The sequence below is a fragment of the Amborella trichopoda genome, chromosome 7 (assembly GCF_054954075.1).
Source record: "Amborella trichopoda isolate Santa Cruz 75 chromosome 7, AtrichopodaSantaCruz75HAP2 v2.0, whole genome shotgun sequence".
Classification (NCBI taxonomy): Eukaryota; Viridiplantae; Streptophyta; class Magnoliopsida; order Amborellales; family Amborellaceae; genus Amborella; species Amborella trichopoda.
Window position 1 is genome coordinate 12,970,284 of NC_142342.1, and position 19,950 is coordinate 12,990,233.

At 36.6% G+C, this 19,950-nt stretch overlaps 1 protein-coding gene across 1 annotated transcript; it reads left to right on the plus strand.

The window, feature by feature from the left end:
• Positions 1 to 4,442: 4,442 nt before the first annotated feature.
• On the plus strand, positions 4,443 to 10,233 carry LOC18428631 (Leucine-rich repeat transmembrane protein kinase family protein). Its single transcript, XM_020663816.2, has 2 exons — positions 4,443 to 7,706; positions 9,476 to 10,233. The coding sequence occupies exons 1-2, from the start codon at positions 5,105 to 5,107 to the stop codon at positions 9,862 to 9,864; spliced, it is 2,991 nt and encodes a 996-aa protein (XP_020519475.2). The 5' UTR covers positions 4,443 to 5,104; the 3' UTR covers positions 9,865 to 10,233.
• The last annotated feature ends 9,717 nt before the right edge of the window (positions 10,234 to 19,950 follow it).

A 19,950-nucleotide genomic window follows, 5' to 3' on the forward strand; every position in this document is an offset into this window, starting at 1 on the left:
TAAATAATAGATTTGTGCCAAGGGGCATTTTTAAAATTTTTCTAAAAAAAATGAAAAAATATAAAAGTAAGCATTCATAATCAAAACAATTTCTAATCTTTTCTATAATAATAAAAAAATATTAAAAAAATATCAAAAAATATATTACAAATAAAAATTCTTATTTTTTGGATTTTTATATAATTTTTTTGAATTTTTTTTAAAAAATACCTGGCCTGTCATCAAAACCCGTCGAAACCGGAACCGGCCAGTAGCCTGTTCTGATCTAACCAGGCAATTACCGGTTAGATCGCCCAGTTTTTCTAACCTTGGTATTTATATACTACATTAAGTAATCTTATATTCTATTACATTAAAGAAGAAAAGACAAAAATAATAAATAAATCATGAACTAATCTACCACCACTTAGAATAATTCAAACTAAGCTATTTTTTAGGACTCACTTTTAGGAATATCTAATGATTATAGACTTTATATTTTGTGTTATAAAGGGGCAAGCTTTTTATGGTTCCATATAGTAGAAGTTCTATCATCCCTCTTATCCAACTGTCCATTCTGAATGGAGGGCTAAGATTGTCTCAATCACAATGTCACATCTCTACACTATTTTTTTAAAAAAAAAAATTTATAAATTATTTTGACACCAAAATTTGGACATCTCGCACTAGAGAAAATATAAAAAAAAATATTTTCAATAAAATAAAATGACCAAAATACACCTGAAAATTTCAAGGGGTATTTTGATCATTATATTTTATAGGAAAATTATTTTTAATATTTTTTATAGGTGTGCCCCAATGAGAAGATGGGATGTACTAAATTTCATATTCATACAATTTGTATAAAAAAACTAAAAATAAAATATTTTAAGACGTCGGATCTAAAATCAAACGGTGAGTGGCTCTCTTGATCAAAATTGGACAGCTGGATATAGGGGAAGGACAGAACTTCTATGCTGTAGGAGAAGCGTAAAAGCCTTTCCCTTTATAAAATATCCTACTATTCATTTTTTTTTTGGGTAGTTATTAGTTTCATCTTTTTCTACAAAGAGCCTCTGTTTCACAATATCGCTTTAAAAGTTGAAATTTTATGGGAAAAATTAAATTTTTGAAAAACTAAAATATAATTAGTATAATTTAAAAATAAGCAATATTACTAATCAACAGGAAAATTTAGATTATAGTATCTCCTAAATGAGTGTTGTATCTATGAGGTGAAGTGTACAATGTGAAGTTTTAAGAGCATGCATTACTATTTTGTCTTTCAAAGTGCACTTGCCTTTTTGGGTGAAAAAGGCCAAATCACAAAGTTAATATGTCGTGGACTAAAATTAGGTAACATTTCTAAATTAACAACATGAATTGCTAAAACTTTTTTATTTATTATGGTGTGATTTGGATAAGGTTGAGGCTCTAAACAATCAAAGTAAGGTGCACCTTCAAATATTATTGCAAGATGTTGTTTAAGAACTAAAAATCTTTGTAATGGTTTGAAAAATCATGTTCATCTCTAATTATAAAATTTAAAGCTCAAAAAATGGTATAGATCGAGCAGATCTATAAACACTTAAATTTTTTGAAAATTGACGATTTGAAAAATACATTACAAGATGCAGTATTTCCAAGACTTGGAATCCACTTATGTCCACACATCTTGAGGTTAAGATAATCGATTTGAGGATTTTTGGGCATTGAAACGACATCTTTTAGTGAATTTTTGAGGTGCCCCTTAATTTGATTGTTTAGGGTGTTACCCTTATATAAACATCTTTCTAATTAATACGGTATATATAAATGCATCAGATAATTTTAGGCATTTAAATTATTCAAAAATATCTAAATCCTATACTCAAAACACGTGCGGAGCACGTGAGCCTCGCTAGTAAAAGGGATTCCAAAGTTCAAACTTAAATAAGAGTAACAAAAAAGGCTTTGGTTTCTCTAAATGGGTTGTTAAACCAACAAATAAACCTCAAGGTTATGGAAACCTTCACCTGTGAATCAGATCTATGGGTTACCCCTTAATGGAATAGCATTGGCACAACATGTTCCCATAATGCACATGGAGAGGTTTTCTTCCTCATGTGAGATCCATACATCTTTTTCATTAATTCCCTAATTATTGATTGAGAGAGGTTAGGCTACTATTGTCTTATGCATATAAAGGTTAGGCTACTATTGTCTTATGCATATAACTGGCAGACCAAGCAAGACAAGCTCTAGGAAGACATGTCCAAGAATCATATCCCCCTCACAAAACTTAAGGGAAGAAACCCCATATGAGATCAATAACAACTTGCACATGGATATTACCAAGAAAAAAGGACAAAGTCTTATATTGCTTATGGGGGGACTTTACAACCCTATTGTTCACACTCTTAACTCCATTTTTTATTTGTGCTTTTTGTGGCTTTGGGTCTCTTGTACCTTTGTTTATACTATAAAATGCCCAGTCCCTCTCTATTTTTACTTTTTTAAATTTTTCGCTTTTCCCTTTTTTTGTACTTCATGGCACTCTCTACCCTTTCTGGTTCCCAAAAGATTTTCTGCAGGAGTTCACTGCCTATCTATTCCCTCAGGCAAAACTTGCAGTAGGAACATTTTGAGATCCTAAAATTTGAGGATGTGTTGTGTGGGATGGGCAACCAATATCTAGTCACCGCATTGTATTTTTCATTCCTATCACTAACACCACCTTGTTAACACCTTAAGAAAAAAAGCTAACTCCTAATCTACTTGAAAAAACAAGTAAGGTTTGTTTTGCCCACTGAATTACCCAAAAAAAACTGAAAAGGGGTTGTTGGGGTTGGGGTTGGGGTTTGGGGCAGGGAGGGGGATGACTCTATGTACTTAAAAGAAAAAATATGATCCAAATTCCACCGGAACCATCCAATTTTTTGAGACAACAGGTAAGGTTTGTTTCTTCAGTAAATTACCCAAAAAAAAAAAACCGCAAAGGGGGTTGTTGGCGTTAGGGTTGGGGTTTTGGCAAGAACCATCCAATTTTTAGAGACAATAATTTAACCCTCGAACCATCTAATTTTTAGAGACAATGATTTAGATTTTCAAGAACTCAAAATTCAATTATTTTGGGAAATAATCATCTATTCATAATTAGATGGATGTTAAAATTCCGACCAAAAATTGAAAAACCTTAAGTATTTGTCCGAGGGAGTAAATGTATAGTACATCTACCGAGGAATCATACCCACTTTTTTTTTTTTCTTTTTTTTTGGACTTAAGTGGGTGGACGTTATTCGTCTCTCATCTCTATTTATAAACCGATTAATCTCTCGTTTTCCGGTTTTCTAGCATGAACTTTTCTCTCTCGTCTGTATCCACTTTTATTTTGGCGTTGAGTTTGTACTCTAGATATAAAAATATTGCAAGTGGAAAACAGCACGGGACCCATCCATGAGAGTGGTGGGGCCGTCCAAATATTTTCATTGCTTGCGCCATATAAAACCATGTGGCATCACGTATCAATTCTGGGCCCACCCCTCGGCCCCAAAGGCCAAAGGTCCCTCAGTGCACCAACCGTGGGCCATCCCAATTATTAGAGTTTGTTTGAGATGCCTCGGACCTTTCTCTCTCTAAAACTCCCTCCCCTTTCTCTCTCTAAAATGAGAGCCGGTGACCGAGGCCTTGGACCTTTTTTCTCACAAAAAATCTCTCTCCACCCTTTCGAATGGGACCTGGAGACCGAGGCCTCAGACTTTTCTCTCTAAAACTCTTTCTAAAATGTGAGGGAGAGACCTTTTCTCTCTCTCTAACTAAACTAACCATAAACCACCCCACTTCCAGATTCACATGCAGCCCATCTCCTTTTATGGAAGGGAAGCCTGCATTTTTTTAAAAGGCTCGGACCCATGTGCGCATGTGGAGGCGTGCAGCTCTAGGTGGGCTCGCCCTCCATGATTACGTGGTTCATGGAACGATCTGACTCCGCATGTCTCTTCCACCTATGTTGCCTCTTAATATTTTTCTCTCACTCCCCCATAACATGCAAAGATTCTATTCCAAGCTCGCTTTTCTCCCTTCTTTCTCTAGCCCACTTCTCATTTTCTCTCTCTAACCTCAGTTTTGTTTTGTGGAACTTAGTTTGTAAAATAGAGAATCCCATCAATTAAGATCTCACTTAAGATGTGTACATCATTGATTAAATGTGAAGTAGATTAAATATAAAGTAGATAAATACAATTATAAATTATTAAGTACAAAAAATAAAATAAATATAAAAATTACACCACAATATACACAATTTATTTGGTTAATATCGGAAAAATAATTTCGAGAGTAACTATGAAATTCTATCTCTAAAAGTGGAAACAAATCAATCCAAAACTCGATAGGAATACTACCTCTCTGGAAAGCCATCTCTCTTGGAGATCTATCTCAATCTTGAGGATCCCTTTTTATAGCACCCAAAAGGGTTACTTTCAAAAGAATGATATTATGTCATACCATGTAGAATTTACAATAAAGGGAAATAGATAAAAAAAAAAAATCAACAAAAAAATATACGTGATTTGACAATGATACCTACCTTCACGAAAGATAAACTAATAACTCATTCGTAGACATCACGAGGGATTTATAGGGTTATAACTCTTTGCTTTTCAAAAATCACAATATCTCGTTACACTTGTAATAGTACAAAATAAAAAAATAAAAAAATCAATATTTGGCTACTCTATCTATCAACACTAATGCACTTCTCCAGAGGTTCCGGTTCTCGCTCTTGAATTTTCTTTTGCTCTCTCTCTTCGAATTGTTAATGTTGTTTCCCTCTCTAAACTGTTTCTCTCTCTAAAGGGGTAAATGATTGAGTGTGCATGTCTGCCTCACTGGATCTATTTGGGTTTATGCTGAGTTGATTTTCATAATCATTCTCTTCATTATTTGATGTGATATAACAGCTGTTGCATCCCCCAAGAACTCACGAGCTGAGAGTCAGATATATAAGCAACCTATCACCTCCCCTTTCTCTCTCTTCAATCTCTTTCTCTCTCCTCCCCTGTCTGTTAAACGTATCACAGAAAATGGTGGAAAACTGAGAGAGAGAGAGAGAGAAAAGAGTTGACAGAGAGGGAAAGGGAAAAGGATGCAACCTCCTGTTCTTTTCTTCCTCCTTGTGGCCTTCTGCCTCGCCCTCACAGAGGCCTCTGGACAAGAAGAAGAAGTTCTCTTAGCCGTTAAAGCCCACTTGATCGACCCACTTCACAAGCTAACCGACTGGGGCTCGCCAAATCGAACCCATTGCCGGTGGACTGGGGTGCGGTGTGGTTCGGACGGCTCAGTCGTTGGGCTCGACCTTTCGAATATGAGCCTTAGCGGCCGAGTATCTGATGAGCTCCAGTGGGTTCCAAACCTCTCTTTCTTCAATATTTGCTGCAATGCCTTTACTACTCCTCTCCCTCCTTCTCTTTCGAAGCTCACCTCCCTCCAAGACCTCGACCTCAGCCAGAATTTGTTTTCCGGCAGGTTTCCGTCGGGCCTTGACGCAGCTGTTGGCTTACTGAGCATCAATGCATCAGGAAATAATTTCACTGGCCGCTTGCCTGAGGAGCTCGGAAACCTCACGAAGCTCGAGAACCTCGACCTCAGAGGAAGTTTTTTCGAAGGAGAAATTCCAAAATCCTTCGGAAACCTGAAGAAATTGAGGTTTCTAGGCTTGTCCGGAAACAATCTAACTGGTCCGATCCCTGTTGAGCTTGGGCAGCTATCGAATTTGGAGACGATGATCATCGGATACAATGCATTTGAGAGCTCAATTCCTCAAGAATTCGGCAATTTAGTGAATCTTCAGTATCTGGATTTATCATTTGGCAGCCTTATTGGGCTGATTCCTATGCAGTTGGGGCAGCTCAAGAAGCTGAACACCATGTTTCTGTATCAGAACCACCTTGAGGGCCCGATACCAGTTGAATTCGGGAACCTGACGGCGCTTGTTTACCTTGATTTATCAGCGAATTCACTCAATGGAACCTTACCAGAAGAGTTATCTCAGCTCGAAAAGCTTCAATTGTTGAATCTCATGTGTAATCAACTCAGCGGTTCAATGCCAGAAAAGATTGGAAAGCTTGCTGCAATCCAAGTACTGGAGCTCTGGAACAACTCCTTTACCGGGCCTTTGCCATCAGATCTTGGCCAACATTCGCCATTGCAATGGCTGGATGTGTCATCGAATTTGTTTTCTGGCGAGATCCCGACAGGTCTCTGCAATGGAGGTAACCTCACTAAGCTCATCTTGTTCAACAATGGTTTCTCGGGGCTCATACCCCAGTCCATCGCAAAATGTACCTCTCTTATTCGTATGCGTGCCCACAATAACAATCTCTCCGGGCCAATTCCGTCGGGTTTGGGCACATTGCCTAGGCTCCAGCGGCTTGAGCTAGCCGGAAACAACCTCACAGGGGGTATACCGGCGGACCTCGCCCCCTCAACCTCCCTCTCTTTCATCGACCTTTCGCGTAACCACCTTCAGTATTCTCTCCCCTCCAGCATCCTCGCCATCCCTAATCTACAGTCTTTTCTTGCCGCTGCAAACAACCTTACCGGCCAAATCCCGACACAGTTACAGGATTGTCCGGCGCTCTCGGTTCTCGACTTATCGAGCAACAGTCTGTCAGGCACCATCCCCGCTGGCCTCGGGACCTGCGCAAAACTAGTGAAGCTCAACCTCATGGGCAACCAGCTCTCCGGTGAGATCCCTCCGGAGCTCGCAATGATGGCTGATCTTGCAATCCTCGATCTCTCGGGCAATGCACTGTCCGGCGCCATTCCGCCGGAATTCGGTAGCTCTGCTGCCCTCGAGGCCTTTAACGTGTCCTACAACCGACTCACCGGCCCAGTCCCAACGGACGGAATGTTGCGCACGCTCAACCCTAATGACCTTGCCGGGAACCCCGGCCTGTGCGGCGGTGTCCTAGCACCATGCGCCGCCTCTCAATTGGTTGGCACGATGCATGGCCGAGGCCGCCTAAGGCATGTCATAGTGGGGTGGGCCATGGGCATGTCAGCCTTCTGCATTATCGTCCTCGCCAGTTTAGGAGCAAGGTGGGCCCACAGGCGGTGCGTGGAGCAAGGTTGCGGCGGCGGCTTAGAGTCCAGGGGTGAGTGGCCATGGCGGCTCACTGTTTTCCAGCGACTGAACTTCACCAGCGCCGAGATCCTCGCCTGCATCAAGGAATCCAACGTGATCGGAATGGGAGCGACCGGAATTGTGTACAGGGCCGAAGCACAGCACGCGCGGGCCGTCGTGGCTGTGAAGAAGTTGTGGCGCATGGAGCCAGAAGACGCAGAGGGGGAGACGCTGTTGGGGGAGGTAGAGTTGATGGGGAAATTGAGGCACAGGAATATATTGAGGCTCTTGGGGTACATGCACAACGATGTGAGCACAATGCTGGTGTATGAGTACATGCCCAACGGGAGTTTGGGGGAGGCGTTGCATGGAGCGCAGGCGGGGAGTGTGTTGGCGGAGTGGGGGAGCCGGTATAATGTGGCGGTGGGCGTGGCGCACGGGCTGTGTTATCTGCATCATGATTGCAGGCCCCCTGTTATACACAGGGATGTCAAGTCCAATAATATACTGTTGGATGCCAATGTGGAACCCAGAGTTGCTGACTTCGGGCTGGCCCGGATGATGCTCAGGAAGAATGAGACGGTTTCCATGGTGGCCGGCTCCTACGGCTACATTGCCCCTGGTAACCCCCTCTCTCTTTCCTTTCCTTGATTTCTCTTAAGGTCTGGCCCGAACCCGTTAATAGGGCCAGCCAAAGTCCGGGCCACCTCTTGTCATCATAGGGACGAGCTAGGCTAAAGACAAATGAACAAAAAGAGCTCTGGCCGGGCCAACACTGCCCTTAACCCAGCCCACAAGCCTAGTTTGTAGTCCACACCCTACTTTTTTAGGGCAAGGTTGCTTGCGCTGGGCTTCCTGGCCCATTTTCACGGTAGTTTTTCTAATGGTACTTATTTTTTCATGGTAAATTTGTAAATATTTGTGTCAACAATGGTTTCACTTCCCAATAGTGTTGTTTTTAAGGCCAATGAGGTTTCTCTCTCTTAATTAATTTACTCTCTTGCACAAGAATGAAAATCTCTTTTAGTACATCACGGTCACGCTCTGTTTTGTTGGGCAATAACGGCCGCTCTCCGCTGCTCTCCCGTCGTTTCCCTCCATTATTCGCAAAATTTTCTGATATAACCGCTGAACTGTCAGGGTGATGAAGAGGTATTTAAAAAAATAAAATGTATAAAAATTTTTAAAAATAAAAAATTTAATTTATAATACATTTTTAAATATTTTTTATCTTATTTTAAAGATTAAAAAAAATTTGATCATTAATACTTACTTTTATATTTTCCCATTTTTTTAAAAAAATTAAAAAATAGCCATTAAAAAATATAAAATGAGTTAAAATTCATTTATTTCATTAATTTTCAACTTTATTTCAATGTGTTTTGTTTTAATCTTTCTTTATATGTTTTTCATGTTTTAGTAGAATTTTTTTTTTTTTATCTTTTTTATTTTTTTTTAACTTTTTTTTACCTAGGACTTGCCCAGTTAGAGCATTTGAGTTTTGAAACGAAAAATTATTTTTCTTTCACGCACAGGCTTAACTTGCTTTTCAAGAAAAATATGCTTCTTTTTTTCTTTTGGTATGCCCAACATGATGTTTCCACTCCCTCTCGCGGTTTCTCTATTTTTTCTTGTTACTTATTATTTTAATTATTGGGTAAATTAGAGAGGCTGAATCTAGATGTGGCATTCAAGTCAGGTTGACCCACGACACAATGAGTAGGACCCGATCCGAGTATAGGTCTAGGTTCAGGTTGGACCCTGTGGGTGGGTTCATGCTCAAAACCCTGAACACGAGTCAGATTTGGGTCGGGTCCAGGTCTATGGCAACTAAATCCGGATCCAGCCAGAATATATATATACATCGAACACATACAACCTCTTCTAGTAAGATTTTGAGGTGCACCTTAATTCGATTCTTTATAGCCTCAACCTTATATAAATGTTTTCCATATATATATATATATATATATATATATATATATATATATTCTAAATTATTTTTTAGGTTCTAGACTAGGACCCAAGGGTTCAAGTTTTGGAATCGATGGGTTAGGTCTAAGTCCAAAACTTTAGACTTGAGTTGGGTCCAGGTCAAGTCCCCGTTCAAGTCGACCCGAACCTGACTTGACCCATGGCTGCTTTGTTTTTCATTTTAGTTTTCTGGTAAATGGAGAAAAAAAGGGGAGCCAGCTTGTTTGGTTTTTCCTTTCAACAAATTTAAGGTGTTTGAACCCTTCGACCAGCCTCACCCAAGTCGAAGCCTAACGAATCATTGATTTATTTTTCTCATTAGCTAAGTCCCTCTTGCATTCTTTCAGTTTTTCTCACCCAAAGATGTTCTCTCACACTATCCCCTGTGTTGACATTTAGTTTGTCTGTGGTCCACAGAGTATGGCTACACCCTAAAGGTGGACGAAAAGATTGACATATACAGCTTTGGAGTAGTTCTACTGGAGCTTCTCACCGGTCGTCGACCCCTCGACCCTGAATTTGGCGAGGGCATCAACATAGTCGAGTGGGTTCGAGCCAAGCTAAGGAACAACAGAGGGGTCGAAGAGGCCCTCGACCCCAACGTTGGTGGCCTCTGCAAACACGTTCAAGAAGAGATGTTGTTGGTTCTTCGCATCGCCCTTCTTTGCACAGCAAAGTGCCCAAAGGACCGACCCTCTATGCGAGATGTGCTCACCATGTTAGGCGAGGCAAAGCCAAGGCGTAAGAGCAGCGTCAACAAAGAGAAGCCCATCTTTAGCCCACCCCCTGTTTCTATTCTATTGTAGATAATGGAGAAATATCTCTCTTTGATCTTCGATTCTGGAGAGGCCTTTTGTCTTTTTAAGTATTTTGGCTGAGGCGATTTTTTGAACCTTAATCCTTTGAAATCTTAAACAAGGAAGAGGGTCTGTGTCCTGAAGGGCTGAACACTAAGGAGGCCCTTGCTCTCGGGAGATCTTAGCTTTTACTTTGTTGTATCATAGCAGTTGTATTCATTTTGTTTACATGATCGAAAGAAGAAACGGGTTGTAGGATATGGCGGTTTCTAATTGTAATCGGTGGAATGGGGGTTTTAGGCCCCAAATGTGTGCCAAAAATTCAGTAAGGATTGTCAGTCTTTTCTCTTGTAAGTGCAACGATGTTTCCATTGAAAACATACTCCTCTTGTAAGTTTTTTGACAATTCTATTGAAATTATATTCGATGTTGATAGGGATCCTGAAGGAGTCGGCCGGTGGGTTTTGAACTTAGCCCTCAACCTAGCAGGTCTGGTCCGGATCCAACATTCTCGTACCTGAGTAGGTCGTCTAGGATGGATCTATCCGGACTTGGCTCCATGATGGGTTTCTTTAACCCAACATCTATTGACTCATGATGATCCAATAGATAAGGGATTGTATATTATGAGACCATTTATTTTTATTACAAAGAGGTCATAACTAATCCTAACCATCAGTTTTTAAATTAGATGACTTGGGATGAGTCATGAAGTTTGAGAAATTTTCAATGTAAACTGTGTCGAATTAATGACACACACAGCTAACCGATTGAATCGGACGGACAAGTGTGTTTGTGATCTCCATGTACTAAAATTAAGTGGTCTCTTTGTTAGGGGTGAGAATTTACCCTATCGGGATTTGAAACCCAGATTTCAAACTGTATTAGGATCTGAGTTTGAACCCAAAATTTAGATCCGAAATTCGGATTTGGATCCAAAAATCAAATCCGAAATAAAATCTAGATAAGATCTGGTTGCAGGTGGATCTTGGCCCCGATCCAGATTTGGATCCAATCCGATTTTTTTAAATAGGAAATTTTTATTTTTCAAAATAAATAAATAAAAATATATATATAAGAAAAGTCTTCTCAATACCTATAGGCCAAAATGAATAGTGATTTTATCTAACCTCATCGCCATCTAAATTTCATCATAAGGTCCCGATTGTGTGGTAGTACTTTATTTTTTATTTTTTTTCCACAAATCGGAATGACCTAAAATTTGAAGCGTGTGTAGATATTTGTGAGGCGCACCTAATAAAAATATAAAAAAAGTAATTCGTAAATAAATTGACCAAAATACCCATAAAACATTTCAGAGGTATTTTGGTCAATATTTTTCATGAAAATTTTTTTTTTGATGTTTTTCATAGATTCACCTAGTTTTTATAATCACACTTTCCAAATTTCAGGTTCTTCTAATTTGTAGAAAAAACATGAAAAATGAAATACTATCATACAATTGTGACTGTACGATGAACTTTTGATGGTAATGAAGATAGGCGAAATCACTGTTCATTTTGACCTATAGGCATTTTGTAGTATCTTCCATATATATATATATATATATATATATATATATATATATATATATATATATATATATATATATATATATATATATATATATATATATATATATATATATATATATAGGTGCAGTTCTATAAGGATGCAACCTTAAACCATCCAATCAAGACGCACCTTAAAATTTTATCATAACATATAATTTTGTTATAAAAAATTCTTAGTATTATCTTAAATTTTATTTTCATACTTAATTAGAAAATTTTAAATTTAAAAAATGGTTGAAATCAAGTACATCTATAAATATATGAAAATCTTGGTTCCAACCTTATATAAACTTTTTCCTATATATATATTTATATATTAGATAGTATATAATCTGGATCCGGATCCAGATCTCATCGAGATCCGATGTACTATTCAGACCCGAATCCAAACCTGAATCCAATGTGCTATTCTAATCCTGATCCGGATCTGGATCAAGACCCAAAGATGCAAGATCCGATTTGAACCAACCCAAATCTATTGTATACTATTCAGATCAGGATTCGGATCTGGTATGATCCGGCCCCAATCCGACACGTTCTCAATCCCGCTCTTTGTATAGTTTTCCTTTATTTAAAACAATTGGACTAGGCATAGATCCGCATAAAAATTGGGATCTATCGGTACTACTTTTATTTTTTATTTTTTAGACGTAATATTGGTTGCTCATTTTAATATGGGTAATTTCCAATGCATCGCGTCTCACTGAACGGTATATGGTAACATGATATTGAACGAAATATTATGGGCATAGTGGATGAGATGATATGATTATTTCTCTTTTGTTATGCTATATGGTTGAATATTAGACATTTGTTTATCAAAATGAATTAGTTGTTTACATGATAGTTAAAAAGAAAAATAAAAATTTAATTTAATTTAGCAAATTAAGTAACTTCAATAGGATCCGTGATTATAAGTAATTTATTTCTAACCACATTTAGTATTTGTAAAATAAGCTAATTATATTATAGAATTGTCATTATTATTATTATTATTATTATTATTATTATTATTATTATTATTATTATTATTGTTATCATTATTATTATTATTATTATTATTATTATTATTATTATTATTATTATTATTATTATTATTATTATTATTATTATTATTATTATTATTATTATTATTATTATTATTATTGTTATTGTTATTATTATCATCATCATCATTATCATCATCATCATCATCATCATCATCATCATCATCATCATTATTATTATTTACATCAAATTGCAATAATCTTAATTATATTTATGATAAAAATAATATAATTGCTTGATATATCAAGCTATTTAATAGGGATCCAATTACTTTTGTAATTATTATTATTATAATAGTCAGTACAATAGTACGTTTATATTGTTCATATTGGTAATAGTACCTTAATTTTATTTATAATAAAAATAATATAATTATATGATATATGAAGACATTTAATACGATCCAATTATTTTATGTAATTAGTATAATATTCAGTAGAATAGTACGTTTATATTGTTCATATAGGTAATAGTACCAATAAGAACAATTTTTATTGGATTGTTGCAATAATTACATATATTGATTATTATTATAATGCAAATATATAATATCATTAATTGTAAATAGAATATTTACACACTTTTTAAAATTGTTATTATGTTAATATTTTTTTAAAATTTCATGATACTTAATAATTAATATCATTACAGTAATTAATTTATTTTTCATAAAATATAAATTACCAATATAAACAATTTTTATCGGATTGTTAATGCAATAATTACAAATATTGATTATTATTATAATGCAAACAATTTTTATAATTATTATTATATTGATATTTCATTAAAATTTCATGATACTAAATAATTATTATCATAGCAATGAATTTTAGTTATCATAAAATTAGAATAAATATATTTCTAATTAATAATTATCATTAAAAGGAATAATTACTATATGATTTATAGATATTTAATTTTGTGTGAACTATGGTACAACACCTATTACATTTATAATATCAACAAAAAAACACTCCGGCATTACAAACAAGGTACATAAGTACGTATGTATAGATATGTATGTGTATGCATGGGAATGTTTCAATAATGTGAAAAGATATATATGTGTATGCATGGCAATGTTTCAATAATGTGAAAAGATATGTATGTGCATGCATGGGAATGTTTCAATAATGTGAGAGTACTTTCTTTAAAAGAAAAGATAGTCACCAATAAATAAACTTGAATTTTTTCATGCATGGGAATGTTTCAATAATGTGAAACTACTTTCTTTAAAAGAAAAGATAGTCATCAATAAATAAACTTGAAGTTTTCCTTTTAAGTGGTTACCAATTTACAATGAATTCAGATACTTAGACGCTTATATTTTCTCATTAGTCACTTGAATGTAAAATACGGGTTTCACCATTCATTGATCTTCTCCTAGCCCGTTTTCTATTACATGAACAAAAATTTGGGATCAAAACCATTTTTAGTGAAAGATTTTATGTTCAAACCTCCAATACGTCTTTCCATCAATATCTCCTTCAAATCTCTATTTTTTTTTTTTTTTTTTTTTAAATTTTGTTCATTTGATCATTTTAGATCGCTTTATCAAATAAATATCATATGGGATAAAAACCCTTATTCAAAGATATGTAGATTTTAAATCTCATATACTAGTTCAAATTTGCCTACAATATTCCTATAACATTGATATACAAAAGCCCTAACAAATTTTTTAGAATCAAAACAAAAAAATTCTGAAAATCAAATTTTTTTTTGGTTAATTTTTTGCTTTTCCATCATTTTTTTCCTCACTCTTCCACTTGAGATAGAGAGTGTCTGCCAAAAAGACACGCACTGGCCCATAAAAAAAGCACAAGATTTTCATTGAAACTCAATTTTTACATGCCAATGAATGTTTATTACCCATAAATTCTTCATAAACAAAGGTACAAAAAAGCCCCAACCCTCACCATATCTTTTATTGGGCTTGCTGATGCAATGAGAGAATAAAACAAAAAAATTGACAATAAAAAAAAAAAAGGTTGAGAGAAAAATACCCTCTCTCAAAGGTCTGCAAAAGAATTCACCCTAAACCAATAAAAAAGCTTCTCTCTACACCTATCCCGAATTTCTATCTCTATAAAAAAAAACCTCCCAAGTTGATTATTATTGATAAAGATAAACTCTCTTCTAAATTTACCCTCATCCTAATTATATCTTTCAAACTAACCCATTCGATACGAGATAAACACAATATAACATCTTGCCTGCTACTTATCCGTGTACACTCCTTAAACAAAAAAAAATTAAAATAATCCTAATAAATAACCCTAATAATTTCTTCTTATTACATCATACCTTTCTTTCACTCTTAGGTCTGCGATCCTTCTTTGGCCCCTTCACGAAGGGGCATAGCTGCATCATTCCCCCGAGTTGAAAGGAACTCGATTCCGGCGAGTTGGCTTCAGTATATATGCGATATAAGTCTGGATCCACTCTTTTGAAATCTGGCTCAGAAATCTACGTGCTATCAAGGTATGGTCTGCCCTTCCATTTGACTATAATTGGCCATAGGAACCGTTTCGAATTTGAAAGCTTTCAGTCTTCAAAACTTGCTCAAGTTCCTCCTCTTTCTTCCTTGGTAATTTCTTCATCATATCAACTACATCTTCTAAGACTTCTGTAGGGTCTCCATGAAACTCAAATAAGTCAGCAATATTAAATATCAGGGAGATATCCAATGCCTTTGGTAATTCTACCTTATATGCATTGTTCCCATATTGCTTCAAGATGCAGCAATGACCCACTTTTTTGGACTTGAGTTTATTATAGATTCCCAACGGAAACTTTTCCTTTTGCAAATACAACATTACTAAGTCACCCTCCTTTAAAATCTTCTCTCTTCTATGCTCATTTGAGGCTTTTTGATACTTTTCATTGCTCTCCTCAATTTTCTTCTTGATTTAGGCTTGCAAATCTCGAATATGCTCAGCAAAAGCATTGGCATCATCACTTATCTTACCTGGGAAGGGTAATGGCACTCGGTCCAACACATGATTAGGCATCCGCCCATTAACAATCTCAAGTGGTGATTTCCTATAGATCGATTTATTGACCTGTTGTAAGTAAACTCAGTCTGAGGCAAAGCGAGGTCCCACTGAGATATGTTATCACCAACAATAGTTCTCAAGAGGTTACCAGGGCTCATATTCACTACTTCGGTCTGTCCATGTGTTTGAGAATGATAGGCACTAGAAAATTGAAGTTTGGTTCCCAAGCGCTTCCATAAAGTGCGCCAAAAATGACTTAAAAATTTTGTATCCCGATCAAATGAAATAGACTTAGGAACACCATGTAGCCTTACAATATTTTTGAAAAAGAGATTCACGATATGTGTAGCATCCATAGTTCTTCTACAAGGAATAAAATGTGTCATTTTGGAAAATCGATCAACAACAATAAAAATAGAGTCCATACCTCGTGTGGTACATGGAAGTCCAAGTACAAAGTCCATAGAAATATCATTGGGGCATCTGGAACAGGAAGAGGAGTATAAAGATCTGTATTTTGTGTGTGACCTTTAGATATTTGGCAAGTTCGTCATCGGGTCACAGATCGATCAACATCTCGTCGCATACGTGGCCAAAAATATTTTTTTCCAACCATAGCCATAGTTTTGTCTTTTTCAAAGTGTCCACCAAAGCCCCCACCATGAAGCTCCATGATTATCTTCTCCCTTAGGGAGCAATCAGGTATACAAAACCGCACACCTTTAAATAAACAACTATCATGCATGAGATACTCACCCATAGGGTCTCGCCCATCAACACAATTTTCAAGGACTTTGCTGAAAATTAGATCAATTTTATATTGATATTTTATAACTTCAAACCCCAACACTTCCATAGATAAAGTTCTAAACAACACTACCCTTCTACTTAAAGCATCAACTGCCTTATTTTCGGTTCCAGCCTTGTGCTTTAATAGGAAGGTGTATTCTTGAAGGAAGGCCATCCCAATTAGCATGTCGCGCATTCAACTTTTCTGACAACTCAAATACCAGAGTGCTTCATGATCCGAGTATAGAACAAACTCTCTATGAATCAAGTAGTACCTCCAATAGTGTAAGGCTTGCACCACTGCATAAAACTCGAGGTCATAAACCGAATACTTCTTACGTACACTCATTCAAATTCTCACTAAAGAAAGCCAATGGTCGTCCCTCTTGACTTAGAACTGCCCCTATGACAATATTTGATGCATCAGTTTCAACCTCAAACACCTTAGAAAAATTTGGTAAGGCACGTACTGGTGCTTGCATCATCTTTTGTTTAATTAGAGTGAAGCTCTTTTCAGCAACGGGACTCCATGAAAACTTTCCAATCCTCATACAATCAGTCACTAGTACCATTAGAGTGCTGACATTTCTGATAAATCTATGATAAAATGTCGTTATGCCATGAAAAAAGACACACCTCAGTGAGTGACTTTGGCACCGGCCACTCAGCTATGGCTTTCACTTTTTATTGATCCACCTGAATTCCTTCAAATGAAACAACATACCCCAGAAAGACGACTTTGTTTGTCATAAATAAGCATTTTTTCAAATTCACAATAAGTGATTCCTTTCTTAGCACATTAAAAACTTGTTCCAAGTGGTTAAGATGATTATGTGGGTTAGCGCTAAAAACCAATATATCATCAAAATAAACCACAATAAATTTGCCAATAAAAGGATGAAGTACCTCTGTCATTAGGCGCATGAAAATGCTTGGTGCATTAAAAAAGCCGAATGACATCACAAGCCACTTATATAGTCCATCTCGAGTTTTGAATGCGGTTTTCCATTCATCTACAGGATGAATTCGAATTTGATGGTACCTACTCCTTAAATCAATCTTTGAGAAAACCTTGGTTCCTTTAAGTATATCTAACATATCATCGAGCCTAGGTATGAGAAATCGATACTTGATTGTGATTTTGTTGATTGCCCGACTGTCCATGCACATCCTCCATGACCCATCCTTTTTTGGAGTCAGTAATATAGGGATGACACACGGTGACATGCTTTCTCAAAGCAATCATTTCTTAAGCAAAAGAACAACTTGTTTGTGCAACTCCTCATGTTCCATGGGGTTCATTTGATAATGGGCCAAATTTGGTAGGTTAGATCCGTGCACCAAGTCAATGTGATGTTGAATATTTTTCATTGGAGAAAGACCATCAGATAATTCTTCAAGCATCAAATCTTTATACTTATCAAGTAGAGGTTCAAGAGAACTAAGAATTGCGATCGGTGCAGAATTGTTTTTTGCAAGCAATACATAAATCACATACATATCATTGCTGTCCCCTTTAAAGTTTTGAACATTAAGCAACTTTGAACCTCCTTTTTAGTGGATTTGGGTGTAGGAAGTTACTTCATAGGATGGAATATTTTATTAATACCATCCTTAATTAAAGAATAAGTGTTTGCCCTAGTTTTATGCACCATATCACGATCGTAAAGTCATGGTCTACTAAGTAATATGTGACATGCATCCATAGGTACTACATCACACCACACTTTATCTTTATAATTAGCACCAATGGAAAAAGAGATTAAACAAGGAGTAAGAACTGGTACCTCACCTCATTTCTTGATTCACTGGATGTGATATGGGCGTGGGTGCTTATGTTCTTTCAATTGTGCATAACTTGCCTCCTGATGTGCAAATTGTTCGAAAAGTATTATGTCGCTGCCACTTCTCATCCTCGTTAGGTATTGGGGTTGATAATATAGTTCGCTGGACAACTAAGACCTTACCCTCTTCATCTCCATAAAAATCCTCAACTTCACCTTTGAAAGGCTCAGTCCCTTCATAAGACTGGCTCGTCCCAATATCACCTTGGCCTTCATAGGTGTATCCTTCATCAACTTCTTCTTCATAATTTTTTTCAGTCAAGTTAACTTTGACAAGGGGTTGACGTGAGGGGCAATTGAATGTCATATGTTCAGGTTGTTGGCACTTGAAACACACTATTTGTGTACTATCACGAAGTATTTTAGGTACTCCCAGCCCTCTCCCAACACCAGCTCTCCCCATATTACGGTTTGGCCTAGTTATAAAATTTTGAGAGGTTTGGTTTCCACGCCTTATAGGTGGTCTTCTAAAGGTTAAAGCTTACTGCTCCTACATTGAAGTAGAGTCTCTTGTCACTGAGCTATTTCTCCCAAGGCCCAGATTGACTATTTCCTCTGCTTTGAGGGCCAAAGTATAGGCATCAGACATCTTATAGACATCTTTGAAGGCCAATTCATTCTGAATGCCTTGATTAGCCCATTCAAGTAACGACTTATTTTTTTATCTTCCTACTCTTGTAAATTTGTCTTAGATGTCAAAATATAGAGCTCTTCAGTATAGTCACTTACTGACTTTTCACCTTGCTCGAGGTTTTGACACCTTTGGTACAAAGTTCGGGCATAATTTACTGGTAAAAATTTTTGGCACTTCTTCGTCTTCATCTTTTCCCACGAATAAATCTTTTCCTTGCAATATCTTTGTACTCAAACACTTTCTCTACTCTACTTAGCCAATCAAAAAATTCATCTGCATGCAATCGACCATGTAACTCTAGATTATCAATTTTTATTCCAGGTGCTCTTTCTCTTTCCAACAACCGAAGAATTCGTTATTAGCCGGGGCCACCTGAGGTTGGTTAAGAACAAGATGCATACCTCTTTCATCTCTGTTGCCTTGAGTTCCAACGCCGGTCTCCGGATTCCTTCCATCCTAAAGCTGAGCGAACCTTTGCACAAGCTCATCGACTTTCGTAGCTACAGGCATGAATTGGTCTACTCTCTCTGCTAGGACTTGAACTAATCCAGTCAATACCTTTAATCCATCGAGGGGTGTCTCTGTGAAGCCATCGGAACCCGCTCTGATACCAATTGATGCAGGGAGAGAATAAAACCAGAAAATTGACAATAAAAAGAAGGTTGAGAGAAAAATACCCTCTCTCAAAGGTGTGCAAGGAATCCACCCCCAAAACAATATCTTTCAAGAGACAAATTTTTATTCAATTCATAGACTGATTTATAGTTAAAGGAGATATCCCTTTAAGTAGACTAAAATAAGATGACTAATAAAAAAGCTTTTCTCTACCCCGATCCTTATTTTCTCTCTTTCATATTCATGTGCCAAAATTGGGCTTTTAAATAGCCATGTCTTATGTTTTACCCAAAAAAAGCCTTCCAAGTTGGTTATGGATGATAAAGATAAATTATCTTTCAAATTTACCCTTATTCTAATTATATCCCTCAAACTAACCAATCGATACAAGATAAACACAATATAAACTCTAAAGTCTTACCCGGTTAATTATCCTTGCGCACTACTTAAACAAACAAAACAATAATTAAAATAATCCTAATAAATAACTTTCCCCTTATTATATTATTGCCCTTTCTTTCTCTCTTGGGTTTTGCGACCCTTCTTTGACCCAGTCAGGAAGGGGCATGACTGCATCAGTTGCTCATTAA